At 36.9% G+C, this 24,107-nt stretch overlaps 1 protein-coding gene across 2 annotated transcripts; it reads left to right on the forward strand.

Annotated features, from left to right (window-relative positions):
- Positions 1 to 264: 264 nt before the first annotated feature.
- LOC120803998 (antigen WC1.1) lies at positions 265 to 17,621 on the forward strand. Of its 2 annotated transcripts, XM_040153092.1 has the most exons (19): positions 265 to 355; positions 1,985 to 2,305; positions 2,494 to 2,595; positions 3,856 to 4,068; positions 4,156 to 4,341; positions 4,569 to 4,723; positions 5,453 to 5,606; positions 5,924 to 6,232; positions 7,765 to 8,070; positions 8,432 to 8,731; positions 9,518 to 9,823; positions 10,227 to 10,529; positions 12,285 to 12,557; positions 13,117 to 13,283; positions 13,502 to 13,619; positions 13,809 to 13,967; positions 14,472 to 14,567; positions 15,337 to 15,510; positions 15,639 to 17,621. In XM_040153092.1, exons 1-19 carry the CDS (start codon positions 286 to 288, stop codon positions 15,824 to 15,826), a joined length of 3,900 nt encoding a protein of 1,299 aa, XP_040009026.1. In that variant the 5' UTR covers positions 265 to 285; the 3' UTR covers positions 15,827 to 17,621. The 2 variants fall into 2 exon arrangements, 1 of the variants encoding a protein (XP_040009026.1); XR_005709398.1 differs by lacking the exons at positions 14,472 to 14,567; positions 15,337 to 15,510; positions 15,639 to 17,621 and having other exon boundaries at positions 13,506 to 13,619; positions 13,809 to 13,907.
- The last annotated feature ends 6,486 nt before the right edge of the window (positions 17,622 to 24,107 follow it).

Here is a 24,107-nt window from a genome sequence, read left to right on the forward strand (position 1 = left end):
AATAAAATGGAGGATATTATATGTATATGAATATAGAATATTATATATATATGTATATATATATATATTTGTGTGTGTTTGTGTGTGTGTGTGTGTGTATAGTCTGTCTGTCATTTTGTTCTGTCAGTTGTCTTTCATCCTAAGACAAAATTTGTAAATCTAACTATGCACCAATGCATGCATGTAGCAGCTCGTATCCATTTTTGGTGGGCTCATCCTTGGCAATATAAAGCTGAGGGGATCATTCTAATGCCTCACTCTCCTCACTAGTCATGAGCTGTGGTGATGATGTGGTTCCTCCTTCCTCTTGTCTACATCGCTCTCACTGAGCTGGTGATCTTGCAGTGTGTACAAGGCAAGTTACAGCTACTCTCTTTTAGATTTAACTCTATATTTGTGACAAATTAAAACTGGACAGTGGTTTGCCCAATTTAACAGATTTTGAGGTAAGATAAAATTCATTTTCCATTTTTAAAAAAAGGGTATAACTTAGTGTATTTAAGTAAAAAATATCTATTTTTAGAAGGCAAGCACATGCAGGCGCTGCAGGAAATGTTTTGTGAATCTAAAAATTTATTATTTCCTGAAGTTAAAAGCTTAAATGAAAACTGGGTTTTCTGTGAACAGTGCAGCAGTAATTATTACAAGTGTACCTGTGAGCAAAAATATGACAAACAGGTTCCAGTTTAGCAACTTAGTCATGAAAGAAAAAAGGACGATCAGAAAGTTTTAGCATTTGCTTAGAACTCTTTTTGCCACAAAAAGTTATTCTAATGGGTTTTTCTACAAAATTTGGCACATTTTCATGTCAGGTTAAAAACTACTACTGCTACTAATAATAATAATGATAATAATAGATTGATGATTTATCGCAAAAGCAGAATTTAGGAAACTAATCTAAAAAAAAATCTTACTTATACTGTATAGTGATGAAAAATATTTCTGTCAGATGTTTTGAAATTTGAAAAAAAAAAAAAGTGGAAAAAATAGGTCCCCAATGTTTTCAATTTTCCATCCATTTTTCTTATGGAATCAGTGAACATTTCAAAAATTTTGCCAATTTTTCAGTTTTTATAAAAAAATTAATTACCGACGAGTCACGCCACATGTCCTCTGTCTGACAAATTAATTAAGATTGTGTAAGTGCTAAGGTAAGTCTCTCGATATGGAGGTTACATCAGGAAACCTTTATCTTTTGGCAAATTTTTTCATAATTTAAAAAATGACCTGCATATTATTATTTTTTAACTACTTAATACATTTTAAAGTCAGTGTGTAGCCATTTGGGTGATATTTGAATACATTCTAAAGTAATCTTTAAAATAATTTACACCAAGAGGCAATGAAAGATTATTCTCACATATTTTGGTGAAACTTTCAAGGCTGCAGTACTTATGGATTAATTTTAATACATTTTTAAACCAAAGAGTCACTGTAGCACGACCATCGGTAAAAATCGGTCACCGTGGTCCTATTCCAGATCTGGTCGCCGAGGAAAATATTGTGAAACTGCAACATCATTTTTAGCAAAACAACAAAAGAAGAAGACAAAGAGGCAATTAGCTGTTGTTTTAAATAATTTCTTTAATTCGTAGGAAAACTTGTGTTGAAAAAGTTTTGACTGACTTTGTCCATAAATGGAAACACATGAAAGAGCACTCGAAAGAAGAAAGAGAATGTCTCACTACAGTCAGATTTTAGGTTTTGTAAAAGCCTTCAGTAAATTACGCTTGCATACAATTAAACTTTGCTGTTGCAGTTTAGTAGTATATAAACGCAATTTCTAGGAAACAGGGTTGGCAGAGCTCACAAACCTTTTATAAAATTTGAGTAAATGTTGATATAGGAAATGTGGGTAGAGGGCTCAGAAGTAGGTATGAATCACTGACAGCAAACTCCAAATTCACAACCAATCAAATAAATGAAGACTAACTTTTACCCCACTCTCTTACATACTGCTATAAACCTTCTGCCATGTGACCAGGTGAAGACCGGGCCATTCTAAGAGGTGGAAACGATCCATGTCACGGCTACGTTGAAGTCTACCATGGGGGCAAATGGGGCTACGTTGGCGATACAAACTGGGACAGGTTCTCCGAAGAAGTGGCGTGCAAAAGCACTCACTGTGGGAGTCCGGTGGAGGGTCTAACAGAAAATGTTCTAAGGCCAATCGGTAGCAAAGTGTGGCTCAACGAAATGAAATGCACAGGAAAAGAGCGTCAACTGTGGGAATGTGGATATCCGGGTCCTGGTTGGGGCATCAGCACTTACCGAAAGGCGACTGTGAAAAAGATTAAATGTTCAAGTGAGGCTGAACTTTTAGTTGTTACATTTGTTGAGATACATAATACTGTATGTACTGATGAGAGGTACAACTTCAAAAAGTAAGGGTAAGGGTAATCCTGAATATAGAAAATGACATGATAATGATGATGTTGGCTCTTAATTTTTTTTTTTGTTGCAATTGTCTGTCACTTGTTTTCGCTCATTTAGATAAAATCCAAATAACGTTGGATGGATTTGGATGTGCGGGAACAGTCCGGTTCTCCACAGATGGGGGAACAAGGGCAGGCTACTTTTGTGCTGACTTGTGGGGTAAGAGTTCACATCATGCTTGACGTACACTTCAACGGGATTCAGTCTTTCTCAATGCTAGCTGTCCCATCAGTTCTAAAGAGAAATCAGGAGAGATGACTATTACTCAGCGGTGGAAGAAGTACTCAGTTCAGCTATGTCAAAATATTCCATTACCAGTAAAAGTCTTCCATTCAGAATTCTACTTTAGCAGCAAAATGTTCTTAAAATATCAAAAGTAAAATGCATATAAATGGCACGTTACTGATCTATCATATATTTTATTTTGTTAATACTGATGCTTTAATTTGTAAGTAGCTTTTTACTGTAGTAGCTGGTCGAGGTGGAGGTACAGAATCTTTAGCTTCAGTTATATACTGAAGAGTCAGGTACAGGACACCCTTTAGAGATGATTAACGAGAGAAGAAAGAAGAAAAAAAAAGTTCTGCTCCGAAAATTAGTTTTCACGTTTTTGCTTTTTTTTTCCCCTTTTTTTTGTTTTGTTATTTTTGTTCAATATTGGATCATTTTACCCCTTGGGCCTCAAACATTTATCTATTTATTTATAAACAAAACCATCTGAGAAGTGTAGAGGTGAAATCAGTCCTTGGTGGAACTGCTAGCAACTCATCTGAAATGTGACAACAGGCCCCAACTAGACACTGCTCTTTTGAACAGTGTCAAAGGCCATGAACAAAAGGAACTAAAATTCAATGCAGTGGAGTAAAAAGTACAATATTTCCTTCTGAAATGTAGTAGAGTGGGACTATAAAGTAGCATAAAGTGGAAATACTCAAGGAAAGTACAAGTACCTCAAAAATGTGCTTAGGTACAATATTTGATTAAATGTACTCTGTTATTTTACACCACTGGTATTACTATATTCAGATAGTGTAGCTCAAAAATAAATAAACTATGATAAACGACAGAAAACAAATTTTTCTAATAAAGCCCACAGGACTAAAGTATTTTAAGAAAAAGGCCCACTTTGGTTCTTTTCAAGAATATTATGAATATTAAATTATTTTTTATCTTATTTTATATGGCCACTCTTTCTTTGTAAAATTATCAGGTGCCTCCAACCTTCAGTTAACCTTCCATAATTAAAAGTTCAATGCAACTTTACTGTTTGCTTTTGATTTCGTAATGAATTTATCTGATTTGTTTTTTTGATTATATTTTTCTTGTTCTACCACTTCTTTCATGTGCATAATAATACTGGTATCGGTATTGTGAAATATGATTATTAACCACTATATGTATGATTCCTCTCACATAAAGGAAAGGAGGAAGCTGATTTTTTCTGTAGAAACATCAGTTGTGGTCTATCCAAGGAGATTGATGTGCATCCATGGATGATTTGGAAAACATTCCAAAACTCAAAGAGGATGCTGGTCAACTGTTCAGACATTAAAAGTATAGATAATCTGTGGCAGTGTGTAAAGGAGATGGGGAAAACAGCATGCAAATATCCTGCTTCTGTCATATGCGAAGGTAACACACACACTCAATCACATTTTAGTAACTAAGCTTACTTAATTGTTGTGTAAGGTGAATTAAGAAAATGGCTCATTTAAACAGGTTATACGAGACTGCAGCTCAAAGGAAACACATCAAATGTCTGTTCTGGGCAGCTGGAAACAGAGGGAAATGGCACATGGAAGCCTTATGAAATAAACATAACCAGTCCTGATGTGTGGTGCCAGCAAATGTACTGTGGTACCAGCCACAGTTGGGATGACGATGGCAAACGGCTGACATGCACAGGTAATTAATATTCAACCACATCATTTCCACAAACAACCTCAAAGCAGCCATTTTGTTTTCGTGTTTTTCCAGATCAAAACAACTTTTCAAAAATATCATCTCTTCAACTGAAAAAATTATACAACAAAAGAGAATTGCCACATTAATATTTTTTCACCCACTATCTTGAGCCGCCTGAAAATCTAAATCAAGATATCAAAAACACTAACTTTTTGTATTCTCCACAGACAATGTTAAGGTTGTTCTGATGGATGGTAAAAAACCCAGCAAGTGCTATGGTGCAGTTCATATTAATGTGAATGGTTCACAGTACCCTGTATGCGCCTCCACCTGGACCGGAACCGAAGCTGATGTGGTTTGCAGGGAGCTAAGCTGCGGGAATGTGAGTTTTCAGTGCCAGCTTTCAGTTTTTATTCGATTTGAGCCTATGTAACTTTTGCTGAACAGCGGCTACTGCAGTGATGTTACGGGATAATGCTAAGGGCAAAAATATAGTGTATGATTAGCACAAGTGTAGAAGAGTCATAAAGTCAGCAAACCAACCAAGCAATGTCAGCTACACAGAAATATCGATATAAAGTTTGCTAACATGAGCTACTAGAAGCTAATGGCTCCACCGGACCAAGTCAGACTGTAGCAGCGGTCTTACTTGCTGACTCAGGTCAATACTCTAAAACCCCTGAGAGTATTGACGTGAGCAAGGGAGTGTTTTATGAGGAAGATTTTTGTTTTCATTTTTCAAATGTTACATGATCTCACTTTAAATGTCTAAACCAAAAGTTTGGCTTTTTGTGAACTACGTTTATTCACGTTCTTGCCGAGAGTTCTGTGAAAAGATCGATGCCACTGTTCTGATGCTAGAACCACTGAGCTTAGCTTAGCAGAAAGACTGGAAAAAGGGAGAAACAGCTGGATTGGCTCTGTCTAAAGGTTAAAAAAAAACAACCCACATCTCTAAAAAAAAGCCATTCTTCTTCTTCTTTGTATTATTATCATTATTATTATTATTATTATTTCGTTAGTTGCCTTGTAACTTACTGTGTCACTCAGTTTTCTGTCTGGCACAAATGAATGATATGTTATCCAGATTATTATAAATGCTTTCTTCTAGGTGGTTAGTCATAATAATATTCCGGGGTCTACGGAACAAGGGGCGATGGACAATGTGAAATGCTTAGGCAGTGAGTCCTCACTGTGGCACTGTCGGGCCAAGCGTGACAACAATGCTCTACATTGTTCATCCACAATTCACCTAGTCTGTGCAGGTAAGATATGGCAGTGATCATATAGTGATAGTCTCTTCCTGTTATTTGTAATAACAATTTTGGCTTTTTAGATTTAGAAGAGGTACCTTGCCTCTACAGGGAATTTCCCATTTCACTGAGGAATATCAAGAAAAAGAGTATAACGTTATGTTAACATTAAGGTGGAAGCAAAAATGCAATAGCTGTGTGATGTCGTGTGACTCGAAGTATATGTACAATTTGATTTATTTCTAAACAAATCATGCAGTAATTTTTTTTTTTTTTTTTTAAATTTTGCAAATTTTTTCCCATGTTTGACAGTTCTCTTGTTTGTACAGGTAGTATAGCAGTGAGATTGACAGACGGTCCTGGAAAATGTGCTGGGAGACTGGAGATCCAGCATGAGGGTGGATGGAGACAGGTTGATAAAAATGGATGGACAGACATCAATTCAGACACTGTCTGCAAACAAATGAAGTGTGGGAGAAATTCCGCCAGTCTTGAAAAATTCAGACAGGGTTCAGGTGATTTCCTTCGTCATATCGTGAGTTGCAACTCAAGCGACTCACACATATCTGCGTGTTTTACTAATAAAATGTCAAACAACGCATTCGGGAAGGAGGAGACAGTGGGAATAACCTGCCAGGGTGAGTATTTTTCGTTTGTTTCTCTGTTTGTCTGTTTTGCATTTAGACCTTCTCTTTTTCTGTGTGATTGTCAATCTCCACTTCCACACTCTTACATTTACAGTAGTACATAAGGCACTCAAATGACCTTGAATCTGTCTTCCATATTTGTCTTCAAAATTCAAATGGACAGTGTAACAAAAAAGCCAATTAGCCATTAGAATGGTTTTAATGTTGTTGCGTACTGTCAGTGTATCAGAGCTTTTTTTTTTTTTTCTGAAAACAGCTGCCTGTTTGCTGCTGCTGCTGCTGCTGAAAGGGTAGTTGATGATATTGCTGTGGCCGAACTAAAACAGTGTACACTGATAAGCCACAACATTGAAACCAGTAGCTTGTTTTAATGTTGTGGCTGAATGGTGTACAGTAGCTTCAGAAAGTAATCTGTCCCCTTCATTTTTTGCACTTTATTAAGTTGTAGATTTAATTTTAAATTGATAAAATCTCCATTTGTCCCCATCAACCTACACTCCCTAACCTATTATTACAAAGTGAAAACATGTTTTTAGAATTTTGCAAATTAAATTGAAAATCAAAAACTGAAATCTTTACAACACAATAAAAATGAGCAAAAAGTGAAGGGCTCTGAATACTTTCTGAAGCCACTGTAATTGCAGACTGTAAAATCCATTGTAAAATGATATAATATTGAGTGCAGCTTTAATAATAACACAGAACAGGGGATCATAGTCAAATACTGTTATTATGCATAGATTTCACTTTGTTGAATCTTAAGTAGTGTTAGTGATATCAACCTGAAATGATCTAAATCTATTTTAAAAAATTGAAAATTTGCCTAAACTTTATACTGATATAAAAATTTTCTTAGAAAAACTACCTTTGCTATTAACTGACATTTCGATGGACAAAGTCAGTACCTTCTTTTGTTTTTGTCTTTTTTTCTTTTCTCTTTTTGTTTGCTTTTTGATACACAGTTACACTCGTTGTTCAGTACCTCCTCTGAGACTAAAACACCATCAACAACATGTGCTTGTCTTTAAAAATCCCACCAAAAAGAAGCCAGCTGAAAAGGTATTGGTTTTTGAAAACCTCAGTAGTTGTGTGGGGGCGGAACATGTAAGTACAAGTTCCAAACAAGATATCACAGCTCAAAATGTAGGCAACTCAACCAAATGCTTAAGCAGACCATTAAAGGTTTAGGGAGAAAATTTCAAATTAAATTAGCCATATTTACATACAGTATGTATGTTTAGATTTTCAGGACTGAAAGAAATGTTATTCCTTTTTGGCAAGGTCCCTAAAATGAATTAATTTCAACAAGTTATGCTCCCGACTTACTGTTAAAATTCAAAACTACACCTCTCACCATTTTCATGATTCTTAGGCAAAAGTTTCTATACTTGCTAACCCTGTTCAAGAAAGTGGTGGGGGGCTTGAGCCTATCCCAACATGCACTGCGAAGACAAGAAAAGTCGTGAGTCCTGATGTTATTCCTAATACTGTATATCTCTTTCACCTGTTTTTGTCCCTGTCAGAGCACCGGGTGGTATTTCTGGCGGGAGGTGAGGCCTGTTCTGGCATGGTGGGGATAGAGCATGGCAACAATACCTACTGGCTCTCCGGTTCTGACACTACGTGGAACAATGAGTCTGCAGGCGCAGTGTGTCGGCAGATGAACTGTGGGGGAGTTTTCAACTACACTTCCTCCACCCGTAATACCCATATGGAGACATGGGATAAAGCTTACAACTGCTCATCTGACTCCAAATCTCTGTTTGAATGTGAAATTAAGACACGGTCATCTGTCGACAATGACACTATTGCCACTGTGTTCTGTTCAGGTAATGTGAAGTGGTGTTGAAACATACCCACTGAATTGAAAACATATCCTTCACTCATCATCGCATTCATTGATTCCTGCACTGGTTGTCCTGTGATCCAGTTTGGAGAGATGATGTATTTTACGCTATGCCGCACAAATTGACCTGGTAGGGCCGCTAACATTTCTGACTTTTAATGGTCATAGCTGACAGTGATAAAACAATCAAGCTTCTACTCCAACGGTCCATTTTTGTTCAGACTTTGAGATGTCATGCAAGTATGGTCTAAAGAAGGCTTTAGTTATGAAATAATCTTCTGATGTGGGTCTGCAGACAACTTCCTCATCCCTTTTGCTATTTTACTTTTTGGTTGCTACAACAGGAAAAATCAAAGTAAACCTGACCAAGAAGTGTTGGGGGGAAGTCAACGTTTGTTTGGAAGGAAGGTGTGGAGGTGTGTGTGCAGACTCCTGGACATTCAACCAATCCATGAAGCTGTGTAAAGACCTTGGTTGTGGGGATAACGTCCTTCAACCCATCAAAAAGCCTACAGAAACTCAGGTGATCGTAAAGAGTCTGCACAGTACAAAGCAGACTACCCCCCTTACCCATTCCAACTTCGTAAGAATGGCTGAAGATGATACCACCTGTAACCAAAACCCAGCCTATGTCGTTTGCTCAGGTAATGGATTGTTATTTAAAGGATTTGTATATTCAAAATTGTTTTAAATTTGATCATAATTAAACTGTTATCTTTATCCTTTTAGTCAACCTGAATGCCTCATGGATTCCTACCACTTCAAAATGTCTCCTATTACCTTTTATCTTTCAGTTTGCCAGGTAGTTTCACAGATTCCAGTGAAATCTGGAGAGAAGTTCAGCAATAGGCCAAAGAACTAATCCGTTTTTGGTGATCTGTCAAGACAAAGTTAAATGATTTCACAAAACAAGTCATTTTCCACCTAAACAATTTAAAAACAAAAACAAAAATGAGAAAAAACAAAAAATGCAAATAACAGCAAAACCAAAGAAAAGTTTATTAATCTCTCTTTGGTCAAATTTTTCTTCATCAAATTTATCTGTAATAAATTTATGTATAAAATGAATACATTAATGTCTTCTTGTTGTTTTTTTTTAATATGGCTCTTGTTTTTCATAACTCCTCCAAATTCTTGAGGGTTTGAACTATTTGATATAAACTTAGACTCGAACACGAACAGAACGAAATGATGCAAAACAAGCACATATTAATCAAAGTGTTCCTTTTAAATCACACAGCTACATGATACATTTAAACTTCATTGACATGAGACTGAGTTTCTCAAAATTCATTTTATCTTTGCACAAAACTGATATTGTGTATTTGGATTCTGATCCAGATTCTTTTTGTTTGTTTGTTTTATTGAAATAATAAATGATGTAAATTACATGAGGTTGTAACTCTGTATCTCCCATTGATTTGTTGCAGGTAGTGTCAAGCCCAGATTTAATTCTTCCAGAGACAAATGTTCTGGAAATGTGGAGATTTTCTATGAAGGCGACTGGCTCCAAGTGTGCAAGGCTGCTCTTCAAAATAAAGAAGCACAGCACGTCATCTGTGAGGAGCTGGAATGTGGTCAGGCTGTCAGCAGTACTGACTACCTCGGGGTTGAACAAAAAACGCTTCATGCCGTTTCGAAGTTAGAGTGTTCTAAGAATGACATAAAGTCATTAAAAGCATGTCGAATCGAAGCTCAAAGCTCGAGCTGCGCTTTTGCTGGCCTCCAGTGCACCAGTATGTGTAACGATTTTCTTAATTATCCCAATATTCTGTCACAACTCTACCTAATTTGAGCATGCTGTTTTGAAATTAAAGGATTACACGAAGAAAAAAAGTCAAGACATAGACTGTTGTTTGAGAAAGAAATAGCATGTTGGAAAAGTTATAATGTGTGGGTCGGAATAGTGGTTGGGCAATTTTCAAGTGTCTTTCTTCTAGCGTCTGAGACCTTCCTATAAAGGATTAGTCTGTTATTTGGGGAAATACTGTCACTTATTCACTTTCCTGCCAAGAGTTAGATGAGAAGATTGATAGAACTCTCATGTCAGTAAGACAAATAGGAAGCTACCACTAGGAGACTGTTAGCCTAGCTTAGCATAACGAATCTTGTCTCAATTGTTCCCACTTTTTATCTTAGACTGGAGAAAGATGACAGTCAGCGACGGCTGCAGTGGAGCGGTATCTATTCACTCAAATGGAAATCATAGCGCCGTTTCCAGTGAGGGCTGGACAGAAACTGAAGGGGAGAGGCTTTGCAAGGATCTGGACTGTGGCAGCTTCAAATCAAAAAAGATTTACAATACATCGGGAAATCCTTCTCTCTGGGCAAGAAATTTCAGCTGTGCACCTGGAAAGAATCCAAAAAACATCTGGGACTGTGAAACGCAAGCCTCAGGCAAAGATGCAGCAAAGACGCAGCAGCTCTTTATTGAATGTGAAGGTAAAAATGTATTAAGATTATAGAATCTTTGCAGTTGCGTTAGAGAAGTGAGACATGACACCCAAAGCATGTAAGAAAAACCATTAGCTATTTCATTTTTACAGATACAGTAGATAGGCTACTTCACTATCATTTTTGTTGGCCAGTAAACACACAATATGTAATTTTCTGCTGCTATTGGGTCTCTCTCAAAAAAAAACAATAGCAAAAGACAGAGTTTGGTGACATCATGAAATAGCGAGGGATTATGGGAGTTATTGTCTTCACCACCATTGCTGTCATTGCAGTCACCTTCTCCCGGTAGGGATTTCTTCAGTGTTAATCGTTCAGGAGGTTTTTACCGGGAGCCAAATTATCTCTAGAGGTCTCCTCTCCAAAACAATTGGACTAGGTGTAAACCGGTATAAACACTGAATAAAGCAGTTTAATGTAACAAGTCCTTCATCCAGTTAAAATATAAAGTCAAAAACAACCAAGATCTACAAAGTGTATCGTAAAAATGTGGCTTAAATCTGGATGCATAGTAAGTTCTAGCTGCTTCCAGGAGACAACCACAATGCTGACACATGCTCAAAAGGGGATATGATGCCATTGACAGGCGACCAAATGAAACTGACCTTTACCTTGATTAAAATGACGGATAACTCTGGTTTTGACATTGGCGGGAAACATTTGGTATGATGTAAATACACAACTCAACAAAATAATAAACAGAGAGACCATTTTGCGATGGGATCACACCCGCCAGGATGCCCGTCAACACGTTGACGTTCCAACCCATGATTACTCAGTAGTCATTACAACATTAACCACTATTCATGGGTCAGACCGAACCCATCTTCAAACTCAACTTTTGATCACAACTACACACCTGTAAAGTTTCACGACTGTATCTTGCACAGTTGTAACACTGTCGTGGCGATAGACAGACACCTGCCAAAGTACTCAAAACCACCTCTGTGGTAGTTCCCGCTACAGTGGGTGTCTCCAGGACCATATTTTGCCATGATCACACACACACACACACACACACACACACACACACACACACACACACACACACACACACACACACACACACACAGACTCACAAGGTGAAAAAAATACCAGCTTCGACGTCTTGGCTGGTATTGTTAGTTATCTTATTTCTTACAGCAATAAGCTCGGTGTTGTAAAACTTCGACCACAAATTTAGCAGATGCTGGAGAAGTTTTGTTTTTCTTCATTGCTGATATTGCAAAGTGGAATATTCTTAGCTAGCGTAACGAAACACAGTATACTTCTTTCAAAATAGACGAAAGCAAGGTATGTGTAGAATGTGTAGTTGATGCAGGTTTTTGCATGGTGTGCGTTCTCTTCTTCTAGGAGCAGCTGTGTGTGTGTGGTGTGACATGTTTGCGCCTCAGGATTTCCATACTTTGAAGTACAGATGAAGGGTTACTGTTACATTAACTTTGCCTGTGTGGATTAATATAAAATATAAAATTCTTTCTTCCACACTTTGGGACTCCCCCTTTTTCTCTGTTAATAAGTGCTGTAGGTGACTTTTTAATAGCTGCCGATTGTGTGTACACTCATAGAGTGTTCGACACTACCTAAAAGTGTTAATGTGACTCGGGTATGAACTTGATATATTGTCTCATAATTAGTCACTGGGGTTCACAGATAATGAAGACAGTCCGACGCATTTCTCCTTTACCGCTTCACTGACTCCTTTAATATTTGATTTTGTAATTTTATTTCTTTTCTTACTAGATGAGCCCAATGTCACCTTGTCAGAGAAATGTCATGGTTTAGTGAAGATAAATGATGTGGAAGTGTGCAACAGTGGCTGGAACAAGAAGTATTCAGACTTGATTTGCCAAGAACAAGGTTGCAGCAATGCTTTATCAACTTACTCAGACCTACAGCCTAAACCAGATGCTAAGTACTACCACGTCAGTTGTGATGACTACCATCACAAACTTGGCCAGTGCAGGAGAGTCTTGGGAAAATGTGATCAAACGTTGGTGAATGTTTACTGTGTTGGTAAGTGTGCATATGTGCTTTCTCTACCTGTAAAGATGCAGAGTATCCATCCTATCCTCCTGTCACTCTGCCTGAAGAACTGTCAGTCTATTATTTTAAATGTGTCACAAGTGAGCAAAAAAGTTTCTAGGGCCCTAACACATTGTCTTCCCACAACAGTATTCACTTGTATGTGTGAGCTTTAACATCTACTCAGGTACAGGTAGCACAGTTGTTCACTGAGCTTTAGCATTTTTAGGGAAAACATTTGCTTTTATTCAATGACTCTTATTCATTACATTTTATCAGTGTATAAAGAATTGACATGATCACCCATTAAATGTGAAATAAATTCCTCCTCTGTTGATGCATAATTTTTTTGAGTAATCTTATGGATGTTGGAGTGCATTTTTAACTCTCAGGATGTCCCCTGAAAATGACATTATTTTTAGGATCTTTGCAGCTAGCAGTGGAATAGTGTATAAATTTGCCTATTTCCTAAAATGTCAAAGGAACCCTTCAAACACTGTTTCCCAAAGTTGAAATTGAATTTCTAATTCATTTATTTATTGTTTTACAGGTGATATCAAGTTCAAAACCAAAGAAACATGCGGAGGTCAGCTTCAAATATATTATAGAAAAAAATGGGAAGATATTTGTCCCCTGAGTCTTACTAAGACCTTTTTGGATAAGCTATGTGAAGTGCTTGGTTGTGAAAATTACATTGAACAATTTCTTAAATCTGAGGTAAATATTTCACTTTTTTTCTTTTTTTTTTTGGCAAGGTCTCACTCAGTGTCATAAGTCTGTGACTTCTGTATAATCTTAGTGGGAACTTTTTTCTGTTTCACCACATGTTGTCTAGATAATTCATTCAGCTCTCATTTTAGCTGTCAGACAAATCTCTCTATTGTTTTGTATGGATGCATGAAAAGTAATTATTCTAAAGACAAGATTTTTAAAAGTCAGGCAACCTCGACCTGAAACTATCAATGGAATGCTCCGACGATCACCTGGACATAAAACACTGTCTCAAAGAAATGTCTTGTCAAAGAAAAAGGCCTGCTGAGATCTACTGTACAGGTAACAAAATGTTTGTTCAGTTTTTTTGCATAGGAATCAGCTTTTAGAATTCTGTAAATTTAAACATATTCAACATAAAGCCAACTGTTGCTTTGAATAACATGGATCAGAAAAACAAGATGACTCATTTATCAGTCCCAATCTGTGAGTAAATGCAGAATAGGTAATGTGGCTGGGTTATGATTTCAGGGTATGTCACCAACCAAACCACACCAACGCCACAGTCCAAGACCGCGACAGTGGCTATTAGCGTAGGAGTAGGATCGCTTTTGGTTCTGGTGACACTGTTTTTTTTATTTGTACGAATCTGCATTGTCAAGAAATTCAAGAACGTCATGAACACACCGTGTGAGTATTTTATTCTGTTACACCTATCTTCTGCTACTTTTTCTTGCTTCAGTTACACTTAAATACTAACCTTAGCTTGAAAAGGCATACCATTCCAAGAGACTGAAAACAAAGTCAGTCTATCTAATCCTGATTTACCCAGTGCAATGAAATCCATTGTAGCCTTTTTGCCACAAGAGGCCAGTCATTCTGCATCCTAACTAAATTCTGACCAGTCTATACTGTATATGACCATTTAAAATAATGATATTACCAATGCGTTTCTTTCAGCATGCATATTTCAGCTTATTGACTTAAAAAGCAGTACATCAGTTCTGCCAACCATTGCTTACTTGAAAACAGATGCAAGTACAAACCAAAAAGAATCTTTAAAACCTAGTCAGGTTTGTAATGTGTGCATGTGTTGTGTTCTGTATTTTTGTCTCTTGTGCTGTCCTCTGCTGCATTAGTATGAGACATTTGTTTGTCATGTACCAGTAAATGTCTAATGCTATTTTGATGTAGCGAAAATGCTGTCAAGAAAAGAAGTAGAGTTTGAAAGTGGTGACTATGAGGATATCACAAGCAAAGCAAATGAAATGGAAGACTTCAATCGTGGCAGTGAGTCTCAAAACATATGAATTCATTCTCTTTTTTTTAAATTATTTAAATTTTATTTAATTAAATTAAATTAATTTTTTTTTTTTTTTTTTTTTTTAAACAGTATACAAAAAAGGGAATCCTAATCACAGACTGCACCTTCTCAATTATATATCACTATTATTATTATTATTATTATTACTTTAGGAGTAGTAGAATAGGAAGTAGAAACATACAGTTTCTAGCACTATTTTATTTTCCTTTACATTATATTATATTATTATTATATCACTATATAATAATCCTACATTAATACTATATTGCTATTATTGTACCTATCTATAAACTTATACTATACATACAGTTGACACATCATGGCTGTTGGAGTTGCACTACTGGACTTCTTTTCCACAAATATTTGCACAATTCACTTATATTCTATTGTCATGTACGTATTTTAAACAGATTATTTTAAATGTCATTTTTCTAATTTCTTCCATCTTTAATTAATCTTTTAAATTTATTTCATTCAAATAGTTCTTTATCTGTTTTCTTACCTATCAGTGCTGCTATAGCATGTGAATTTCCTCTTTGGGATCAAAGTCTTACCTTAATATTCAAACTTAATTTCCAAGTAAAAATAAGCACTGACTTGGAATATGGTGAGAATGTCTTTCAGAGTTTATTGTAATCGTCTTATGTTTTCATAATGGAAACGCAGTGAATTGAGATTTGAAACGTTGTCAGTGTGAAAGTATTTGTGAGTGTTTTGTTGCTGTTGTTCATGCAGGATTCAGATCACAGACTGACGTCATCAAGGAGAATGATGCACATAGCAATTCCTCTTTTCCTTACGATGATGTTGATGAAGCAGTTGAAGCTCAGCCCCTGACCTCTCATGCTGCCATTGATGTTGCCTCAAGAGTCAACTACTTCCATGAAGGCGCCCCCGATCAAAGCGATGGAAAGTTTTGAACCCCTTCAATCTCATCTTTTTCACACTTAAATACTAATACTTTCTCGCTAAATGTTCACACTGTCAACAATCAGACTGACTTAAATTTAACACGCGTCTGTTTTTCCTCCCAACAGATGGGGTGACCTACGAAGTGGACGACCCACAGGAGAGTTATGACGACATTGAACCCAGCCCTGAAATCACACAGACTAAAGCTGAAGTCCATGACGGCCCCAGAACTACACCTAAAAGCAATGCAGTGGCACCTCCAGAACTGGTGCAGGGCAATGAGGACTACTTAGAGCCGGGCCAAGATGGGTGAGCCAAACCTGGGTTTAAAACCTACTGAAATAAAATTCAATCGGGCAAAGTGGATCACCCCAAAACCCAGGCCCCTTTTTACCCTTACAAAATTGAAAAACTTTCTTAAAAAAAATTGAAATTACCAACAGACAAATAATATTTAAGTCTTTTTTTTTTTATACAGCAGACATTTGCTGAAGTGGTTATAAATAAATTTACTGATAATACAAAAATTTAGTTTAAAAAAAAAATCCGGATGCATCTCTGGATATAACAAGTTGAGTTATGCATTTCGATCTGAAATACAGATAGGTACAAGATTCTACAGTTTATGACTAGGAAAAAGAACATGTTTCTGACTGATTGTGTACTGCTCTTTAGCAAACCTTCCAGCGAGATAAATTTTTGCCTCATACCATTTCATTTTCCATGTATTATTAAATGTACAACAGCTGAGAAAAACTTTATTTTTGTTCAAATGTGCGAAGTTAGAGTCATAAGAATTTCAGTAGAGTGCTAAATTGTAATTTCATCTTTATATCTTTCTCTTTTTTAAAATCTACATTCTATTGCTGATTTTAGGGCTTTTAGAAAATGTGTTCAGAATGATTTAAAATCATGAATGAGTTTTTGATTCAACATATGTTTGTTTAAAAAAGATCATGTATATACAGTAATTGAACTTCTATGATTTCTGCAATATTGTATGAGAAACTGTTTTTGCAATAGTTTGTCAATTTATCTATCAACTGAAATCCATCAAAACACATGTATGAACAAGATCTAAATGGTCATAAAATTAGCTCCATAAAGCACTTGGTTAGCAACAATGTAATAAACGTTACATGAGACAAACTCCTTGTGTAAGTCAGCTGATACAGTGGACTCATTGTATATTTTCAAGTTTATAGGCTTTATAAGAATTCATAACATTGAGATTTCACTGTCACATTCATGTTTTTCTGAGGAATAGTTGCCGAGAGTTAGATGAGAACACTGATACCACTCTCATATCTGTAATGTCTGGTAAAAACGAAGGTACAGGCAGCAGCCGGTTAGCTTAGCCTAGCATAAAGACTGGAAAGAGAGGAAAACTGGCCCTGTCCAAAGGTAACAACATCCTGCTACAAACACCTCGAAAACAAACAAATTAATGTGTTGTGTCTCATTTAAGTTTCCCCATGTAGCGGTTTTATGCATGGTAAGGTTATGTGCCGGACTATTTTCTTGTTGTGGAGTTTTTCAGCATTATTTTTATAATAAATTAAACAAAAAGACCTATAGTGTTAATTACTAAGCTTTAGAAGTGATGGTGGACAGAGCCAGGCTAGCTGTTTCCCCCCCGCTTCCAGCCTTTATGCTAAACTAATCTAGCTGACTTTAGGCCCTATCTTCCTAGTTAGTATGCAGACATGAGAGTGGTATCATTCTCCAAATCTAACTTTTGGCAGGAAAATGAATAAACATATCTCCAAAAATGTCAAACTATTGCCGTAAACACCGTCATTGCCATTGATGTCTAATCTTAGTGACAGTTTTAATTGACTTTTTGTTCATACCAAGAAAAGGTCAGAATTGTAAGAACAACGTAGGTGTTGTCAAACCGGCGGGTAAAGTACTTGAATTTACTAATCTGGTGAAAAAAATACAGTGATCTGACTTTTGTACGTATTTTTCAAGCTGTGTTATGTACTTTCAGTTACTGGTGATTCTTGAAAACTCGCTGTATGTCTTGCTACTTCGTGTCACACTTCCGAATTAAATTCAGACAGTGAATAAATTACAGTGTCTTGTGGCACTGGAGCAATGACCAACCCTGCTCTACTAAAGACATCTTTAAAATGAATATGTTTAGCAAGTGTAAACCTTGAGTGTTAATAGCAGTCTTGTACCAAAACAACATTATATTCTTTATCAAGACTTTTTGTTTGGTCTGTGTTCAAACTTTTAGGTTTTATCCTTTACATGCATCTAATGATGCCTCTGAGAATCCTTGGTTTTGGAAATGGCTGAGATGTTGAGTATCAAACTGTATGTTATATATGTCATATATAGTTTGATACACAGCACAATAAGCCGTTTTCTTCATTAAGCAACGTTTGGCGTGTGACTCAAGTGACTGAAATTCACTGCTGGTCTTTTCTTCAACAATGCAATAACATTTTTATGTATCCTTTAAGTTTTTTTTAATGTATTTATTTTAATTTTATTGATGTGTTATTGATTAACTGTTGTGATTTTCCTCTGCATTTGCCACACAAAGCCCAGCAATGCCACTGGATAAAGACAAAAAAAAAAAAATCCAAACCCTTTTGGTTCTGCTCGAAACATTTTGAATACAGTTTCATCTCTCTGCACTTTAACATTCTCTATGAGCACTTAAACATTTCCCCCCCAATGGTCAGGACATGTGAGAGCAGCTGCTTGCTACAAATGTTAACATGAGTACAGCCATCCATAAGGGACTGACAGACATGCAAGTGCTGCTTTTAAGAGATTGACAGTTCTGCTAGAGCCTCACATGTTTGGTCAGGAGTTAGCCAAGGGCCACTGAGATCAGAAAGCCCAAAGGGACTAATTTGTAAGCAGCAGCTCTCGCATGATATGTAAACATCACACCCAGCCTCGCTGTCAGAGGCCTCGCTGAGGGATCATGATGTAGGATTAAATCTGCTGCTGGCTGAAGCTGAAATAGACACAAAGGAGACATAGTGATCTGCATGTGGAAGAGGTAACGTTTTCATTCTGTCTCAGGTGCCACTTCTCTACAGCAGGACCCAGTGGGGCCAGGGGGAACTCAAAGGGCTTCAGCTTTGTGTTGTTTACTTGAGTTTGTAAGATTATAATGAGAAACCCTCTTTGTTGACAACAGAAATGATGGCCCTCTCACTTTAAGCCTATTTTGTCCCCCACACTCTTATAGTTTCAGGTTGATTTCCATGCTAAAATCTCTCGAAACACCGTTCTTTTACTCCCTTCAAGTGCTTTCCCACCTTTTTTATTTTTTCCCCTGGGTTTTGTCTCTCGTGTACAAGTGGCGGTTGTGGGGGCCATACACAGCCTGAAAGGTAGACCTACAGACACTACCCAGGGCTAAAAAGAGTACTGCACCTTCCTTCCACATTTTTGGGTAAAAATGGAAATCAGAGAAAAGACGTAACTTTATGTGTATTTTTATTTAAGTTTTTATTCTCCTAAATAGAAGCTTGAATCGAATGTCAGTCAAAGATAAGTCTGTAAAGCACAGAACTCTTGAAGTGCATCTAGAGATGAAAATAGGTTAACTACCATAAAGGTTGCTCAAGGAAACAGCATGACTGTAGTAGGATTAGTGCATTAAAAATATGGAGGATCATATTTTATTTCTGTTATTTATTTATTCATTTTGTTATGCTACCATCGTTATGAATGTTTTTAAATTTCATTGTGTCCCCACCGGCTCAAACCTATGCCCTTGGCAATGTCATTTTGTCCAGTGGTGAGAGATATCTCAACAATATTTAAATGGATTACCATGAAACCTGATACCAATATCCACGGTGCCCAGAGGATGAATCGTAATGACTTCGATGACCCCGACTTTTCCTCTAGCGCCACCATTAGGATGACATTTGTGGTTTTCAGTGAAATGTCTCGACAACTATTGGATGGATGAAATTTGGTGCAGACGTCCGTGTCCGCCTCAGGAGGAACTACTTTGGCGCTGCCTAAAGTTTTTTGACTGGCACCATCTAAATGGCTAAATATCGGCAAAATAAATTACATTCCGTTCAGCTTCAAATGTACTTTGTGTTTAGTGTTCTCTCAGCAAAATTAGCATGTTAACGTACTGAAAGAAGACTGTTAAGTTGGTTAACATTGCACAGACACAAGGCTTTTTGAGTGTGAATGTTCTAGATTCCACGTAATCTTTGCATTCACTTAATTCAATATAGTTTGAATATCAATATGCATACACTTGATATAACATTGTGCTCTGTTTTGGTTTCACTGTTCTGTGATTGTTGCATGGTGCTGCAGTTGAAAGTAAGGACGGATTGGCTGTTGGGATTTAAGAAGGAGATCACCCAAATCAGCCTAGGCAAAATGTTCCATTCTCTTAAAGTGGCTTCAAAAACGAGTTAATCTTATAGACTGTGCAGCTTACTATGCAGCTTGCATAGTAACATATCTAGTGAAAAATAATATGTTGGGAGACTTGTAGATAGCAAGAGAGACGATGAGGCTATTTTATGGATGTAGATATTATGAAGCAGAAATGTGCGCAGAAACATTTTAATTATCAGATTTAATTGTATTTACTGTCACAGATGATCAGAATACGAGATCTTCCTTTATATCCTTTGACACAGCTTTATCTTCACAGCTTTATCTTACGTCATTGTCAGTTTTAGTTTGAATCATCTTTTCAGACCATTCAATGACCTTTCACCAAATGTTCACACCTTCATGTTTCAGGGAAATATTCATCAGAAACCTTGTGATCTGTCTCCTCTGCAGGCTGTTGGTCTCATGGTCCTAATCTGTGGAAATGCAGATTAATGTTGAGAAAAGTCTCTTAAATCACCTGATGCTGGCTTTATTATGGAGGTAACAGACAGACGAGCCCTCAGCTGGGAGATAGGTCCCAGTTGTGGTGATTTTCCATAACAGAGTGGTATTATTAATAGTGCTCTTGTCTGTATGGTGCCATCCAAAAAGCCTGGATATCTTGTTTAAGGCTCCCTCCCTCTCTCTCTCTCTCTCTCTCTCTGAAGATCTCCCATGACCTCCTTTGTAATGCCAAATATAAAATTGTCTTCTCGCTGTATGTGAAAATCTCCCAGTTCAGAGAGTTCGAGACTTATTATGAATTAAATATCTAGAAGCACAAAAGCACTAAAGCAGCATAAATGCTGGATAGAAAAACAGACTGTGTTGATACCTGTACCTCAGTCAGTAAAAGACAGAGATTGGGAAGTTGTGGAGTTAATCAGAAACCTGGACAATATTAAAATCATATGTGCAGCCATGACCTTTTTTGACTAATATAGATTTTCAATTCTTTATCCCTTACTGTGAGTTTAGCATTTGGATTTTAATGTTACCTTTCTACACAGTTTTCACACTGGATTGCAATATTTGGTGTTAGGCTGTACCATGTTTGTGGCAAACTGAAGTATATATAGGTGTATACATTTTAATAAAATATTGTATTTTATATATCTATATCTATATATATCTATATCCACCTATCTATCTATCTATCTATACACACACACACACACACACACACACACACACACACACACAAATCACACACTACTGTGCAAAGGTTTCAGGCACTTTAGATTCTGATGCATTATGCAGTACCATCAGGGAGGCATCTGATCCGTCCCGCATTCATTCTGCAGAATGACCCAAACATTCAGCCAAAGTCATAAATAACTATCAATTCCCACTATTTCATCGATGTTGGTTACATTAATATATGCTAATGGGTTTCTCATTACATAGTAAGCCTTTGTGTCTGCAGTTATAACTAGTACAAAATCATAAATAAAGGGTCCTCACATAGACTTTTTAATAAGACATCCAGTTTGTATATGGGGATAAACTGGAGGAAGGGAAACACCAGCCAGAGGGCTTTTTCTCAACCTGGCAAACAAAAGTTGTTCTTATTAAAGCTAGGAGCTAATCCATAAAGCATAATACATTTTTTAAATCATAATCTCTGAATTCTCAATTTTACTACTCCACAATCTTTCTCTGGTATCTGTACAAGTAAACCATGGAGTATAAGTACCCCTGTTGGGAATCAGTGGCCTAGGGCACCACAAGTGCCATTAACAGCCCTGTCCACAAAGACGTGTATCTATCTATTACATGCATGATGACTTACTAATGTGGTGTTTCAGTACTAGTATCGGAAGTATCTAGTATCAGAAACATGACAACCATGTAGATAAGAGGGCCTTTCATAACAGCAAAAAATGATCTTTATTTTGCAGGCAAAGGAAATCACGTTATGATAAGACACCTGATTTTCATGTCGATGTAGTTTCCTGGAAATTGTACTAATCTCTTTAGTCTAACATGAGTTTGAAACATTTGACTTAACAGGAAAGAACCATCTCTCACACTTGTGCAAAACTGAAAAAAAAAAAAAAATCTGCACTGAAAAGCCTAAAAATGTAAATGTTGTGTTTTTAAATTCTTTTTTTCTGCATGTAAGGCAAGACTTTAAAAGTCCATAAGATTAATATAGTGGTTGTAATGCCTTGTTACACAGAATAGGCATGCAAAACATTATTTTAATCTGTTTAAACACAGGGTCTGTTATGTGTGTAAACGCCAGCACAGATAGTTGGTGAGTCAAATACCAACACGGGCTTTGCAGTTGGATTTGCTTTGGCTGTATTAGTCTTTGTATGACAGACCTTGATGTGCAGTCAGGACCAGGGTTCGGCGGAAAGATGACCCTGGTTAGCGTAATGCCCTAAATATGCTGTAAAGCACGAGGTGGGAAAGCAGGTTCACATCTCGGGCCAAGTTGGGGTCTGCCCTCCTAAGAGGCCGACACGCTGAGTCCTGAAAGCACCTATGCCGTCCCGTACACCCCAACAAAAGCAGGACATCCATCAGCGGAGAACCAGCTGCAGCACTTTGACACGAGATTCTTTGTGTGTAAAGAGGCTGAAGAAGGTCAGCGAAATGAGACAGAGACAGAGACTTAGCTCATGGATCTAGCTTCAAAGAGGAGAATATGATATCTGCCCAAGAGAGAGGCTGAAAAGAGCACTATCCACTAAGTGGCTGGATGCATGATTTTTATTTTGTTTTCCTTCTACATGCTTCCACAGCATGACCATACTGCACATACAACTTTCTGAACAAAGATACAACAATCATGTGAACTGTGTGAGGGATATGGAAAAAACTCTTGACAGAAAGTTAGTTGTTGCCTGTGCACACTGATTTTTAATTCCTCAAGTCTTTTACATACTTTTGTAATTAAATCTGATTCTTTTAAAATCAAAAAAAGGGTGGGTATACTCATGGGTTTGGCATGAGAAAAATAAATTTAAAAAAATGATAAAAATATAACTATAATAAAAGTTAGTCTTGAACATTTTATAAATTGGAAAGATTTGACTTAACTTTACAAAATGTTGATTTGTATATTAATAATATACACTCCTCGTGCATTTATATCAAACCTCAGATTGTAAGATATGTTGCAGTTCAGGGAAAAATTTATCAGTGAAGTTGTAATTTATGAACATTTTTCACCTTCAAGTAAATGGGAGGACATGCTAATTCACACAAAATCCTGAAAATCAAAGTTAATACTGTATATGAACATTATCTAAATAGACAATCCACCATTAACACTTTAAACAATATTCGTTAGTTTGTACAGCAACAGAGAGGAAACAGAAGGACCTGAGCTGCTTTTAAAGTTTGCTGTAATAACTTGACACAGTAGGGGCTCCCCAGACCGTAGGTCAGAGTTTGCAACTGCAGGTTGTTACACTTTAGATAACGTTAGGCAATCAGCAAGTATGTGCTTCCTCTGCACTACTCAACTTTCACTGAAGTATTCAGAACAACATACATGTACTTCAAGAACTGCATTTCTGAATTACCATAAGTTGACCCAGATGCTACGTTGTTACATTGTGTAGGAGCCAACGGCAACACTAGTAAAGAAAATTCACAGTTCATACTTTGCTATAAAAGTGTCTTAACACAGAACTTTAAAATCACAGTATGAAAAATGTGATGGGTTCATGTCCTTTGTAATTTCACACTACGGCACATTTTTTATGTAGTGAACACAGCAGGAGCTGAAATCGAAATATTCAGGTGCAAAGACTTGATCACAATTTAATACTGAAGAACAACCACGAAACAAAAAGTGAAGACCTGGGCACATATATAAAAAACCGTGGTTCATACATTTTTTTTCAAAATTACTCATCTGATAATAATTCAGTACCACTTAATGGGCTTCTTCTTCAGTCACGACAGACCTAATCATATGTGTAAAAAGGAAGAGAATAAACGTGTGGGGGTCCCTATTAAATGATTTGACGCTAGAACACAGGCTTCAGAATAATATGCCTCCATTTAGGATGATGTAAACACCATATGTTTAATCACTGCAAATTGCATGCTGGATATCAGGCACTTCAGGGCCTTTAGATATATTTTTAGATACTGTTAAGCATAAGGAAGCTAAAGATTATACAAAGATGCAGTCTGCAAGTCACTAAGCATTAGGAGGCTCTTCCACCTCACTACGCCTAGGATTATTC

The sequence above is a fragment of the Xiphias gladius genome, chromosome 18 (assembly GCF_016859285.1).
Source record: "Xiphias gladius isolate SHS-SW01 ecotype Sanya breed wild chromosome 18, ASM1685928v1, whole genome shotgun sequence".
NCBI lineage: Eukaryota > Metazoa > Chordata > Actinopteri > Istiophoriformes > Xiphiidae > Xiphias > Xiphias gladius.

Coding starts and splice junctions, on each gene's coding strand:
- LOC120803998 (XM_040153092.1), top strand. CDS start 286: ATGATGTGGTTCCTCCTTCCTCTTGTCTACATCGCTCTCACTGAGCTG. Junction 5,607..5,923: donor AATTCACCTAGTCTGTGCAG/GTAAGATATGGC, acceptor TTGTTTGTACAG/GTAGTATAGCAGTGAGATTG. Junction 8,732..9,517: donor AGCCTATGTCGTTTGCTCAG/GTAATGGATTGT, acceptor GATTTGTTGCAG/GTAGTGTCAAGCCCAGATTT.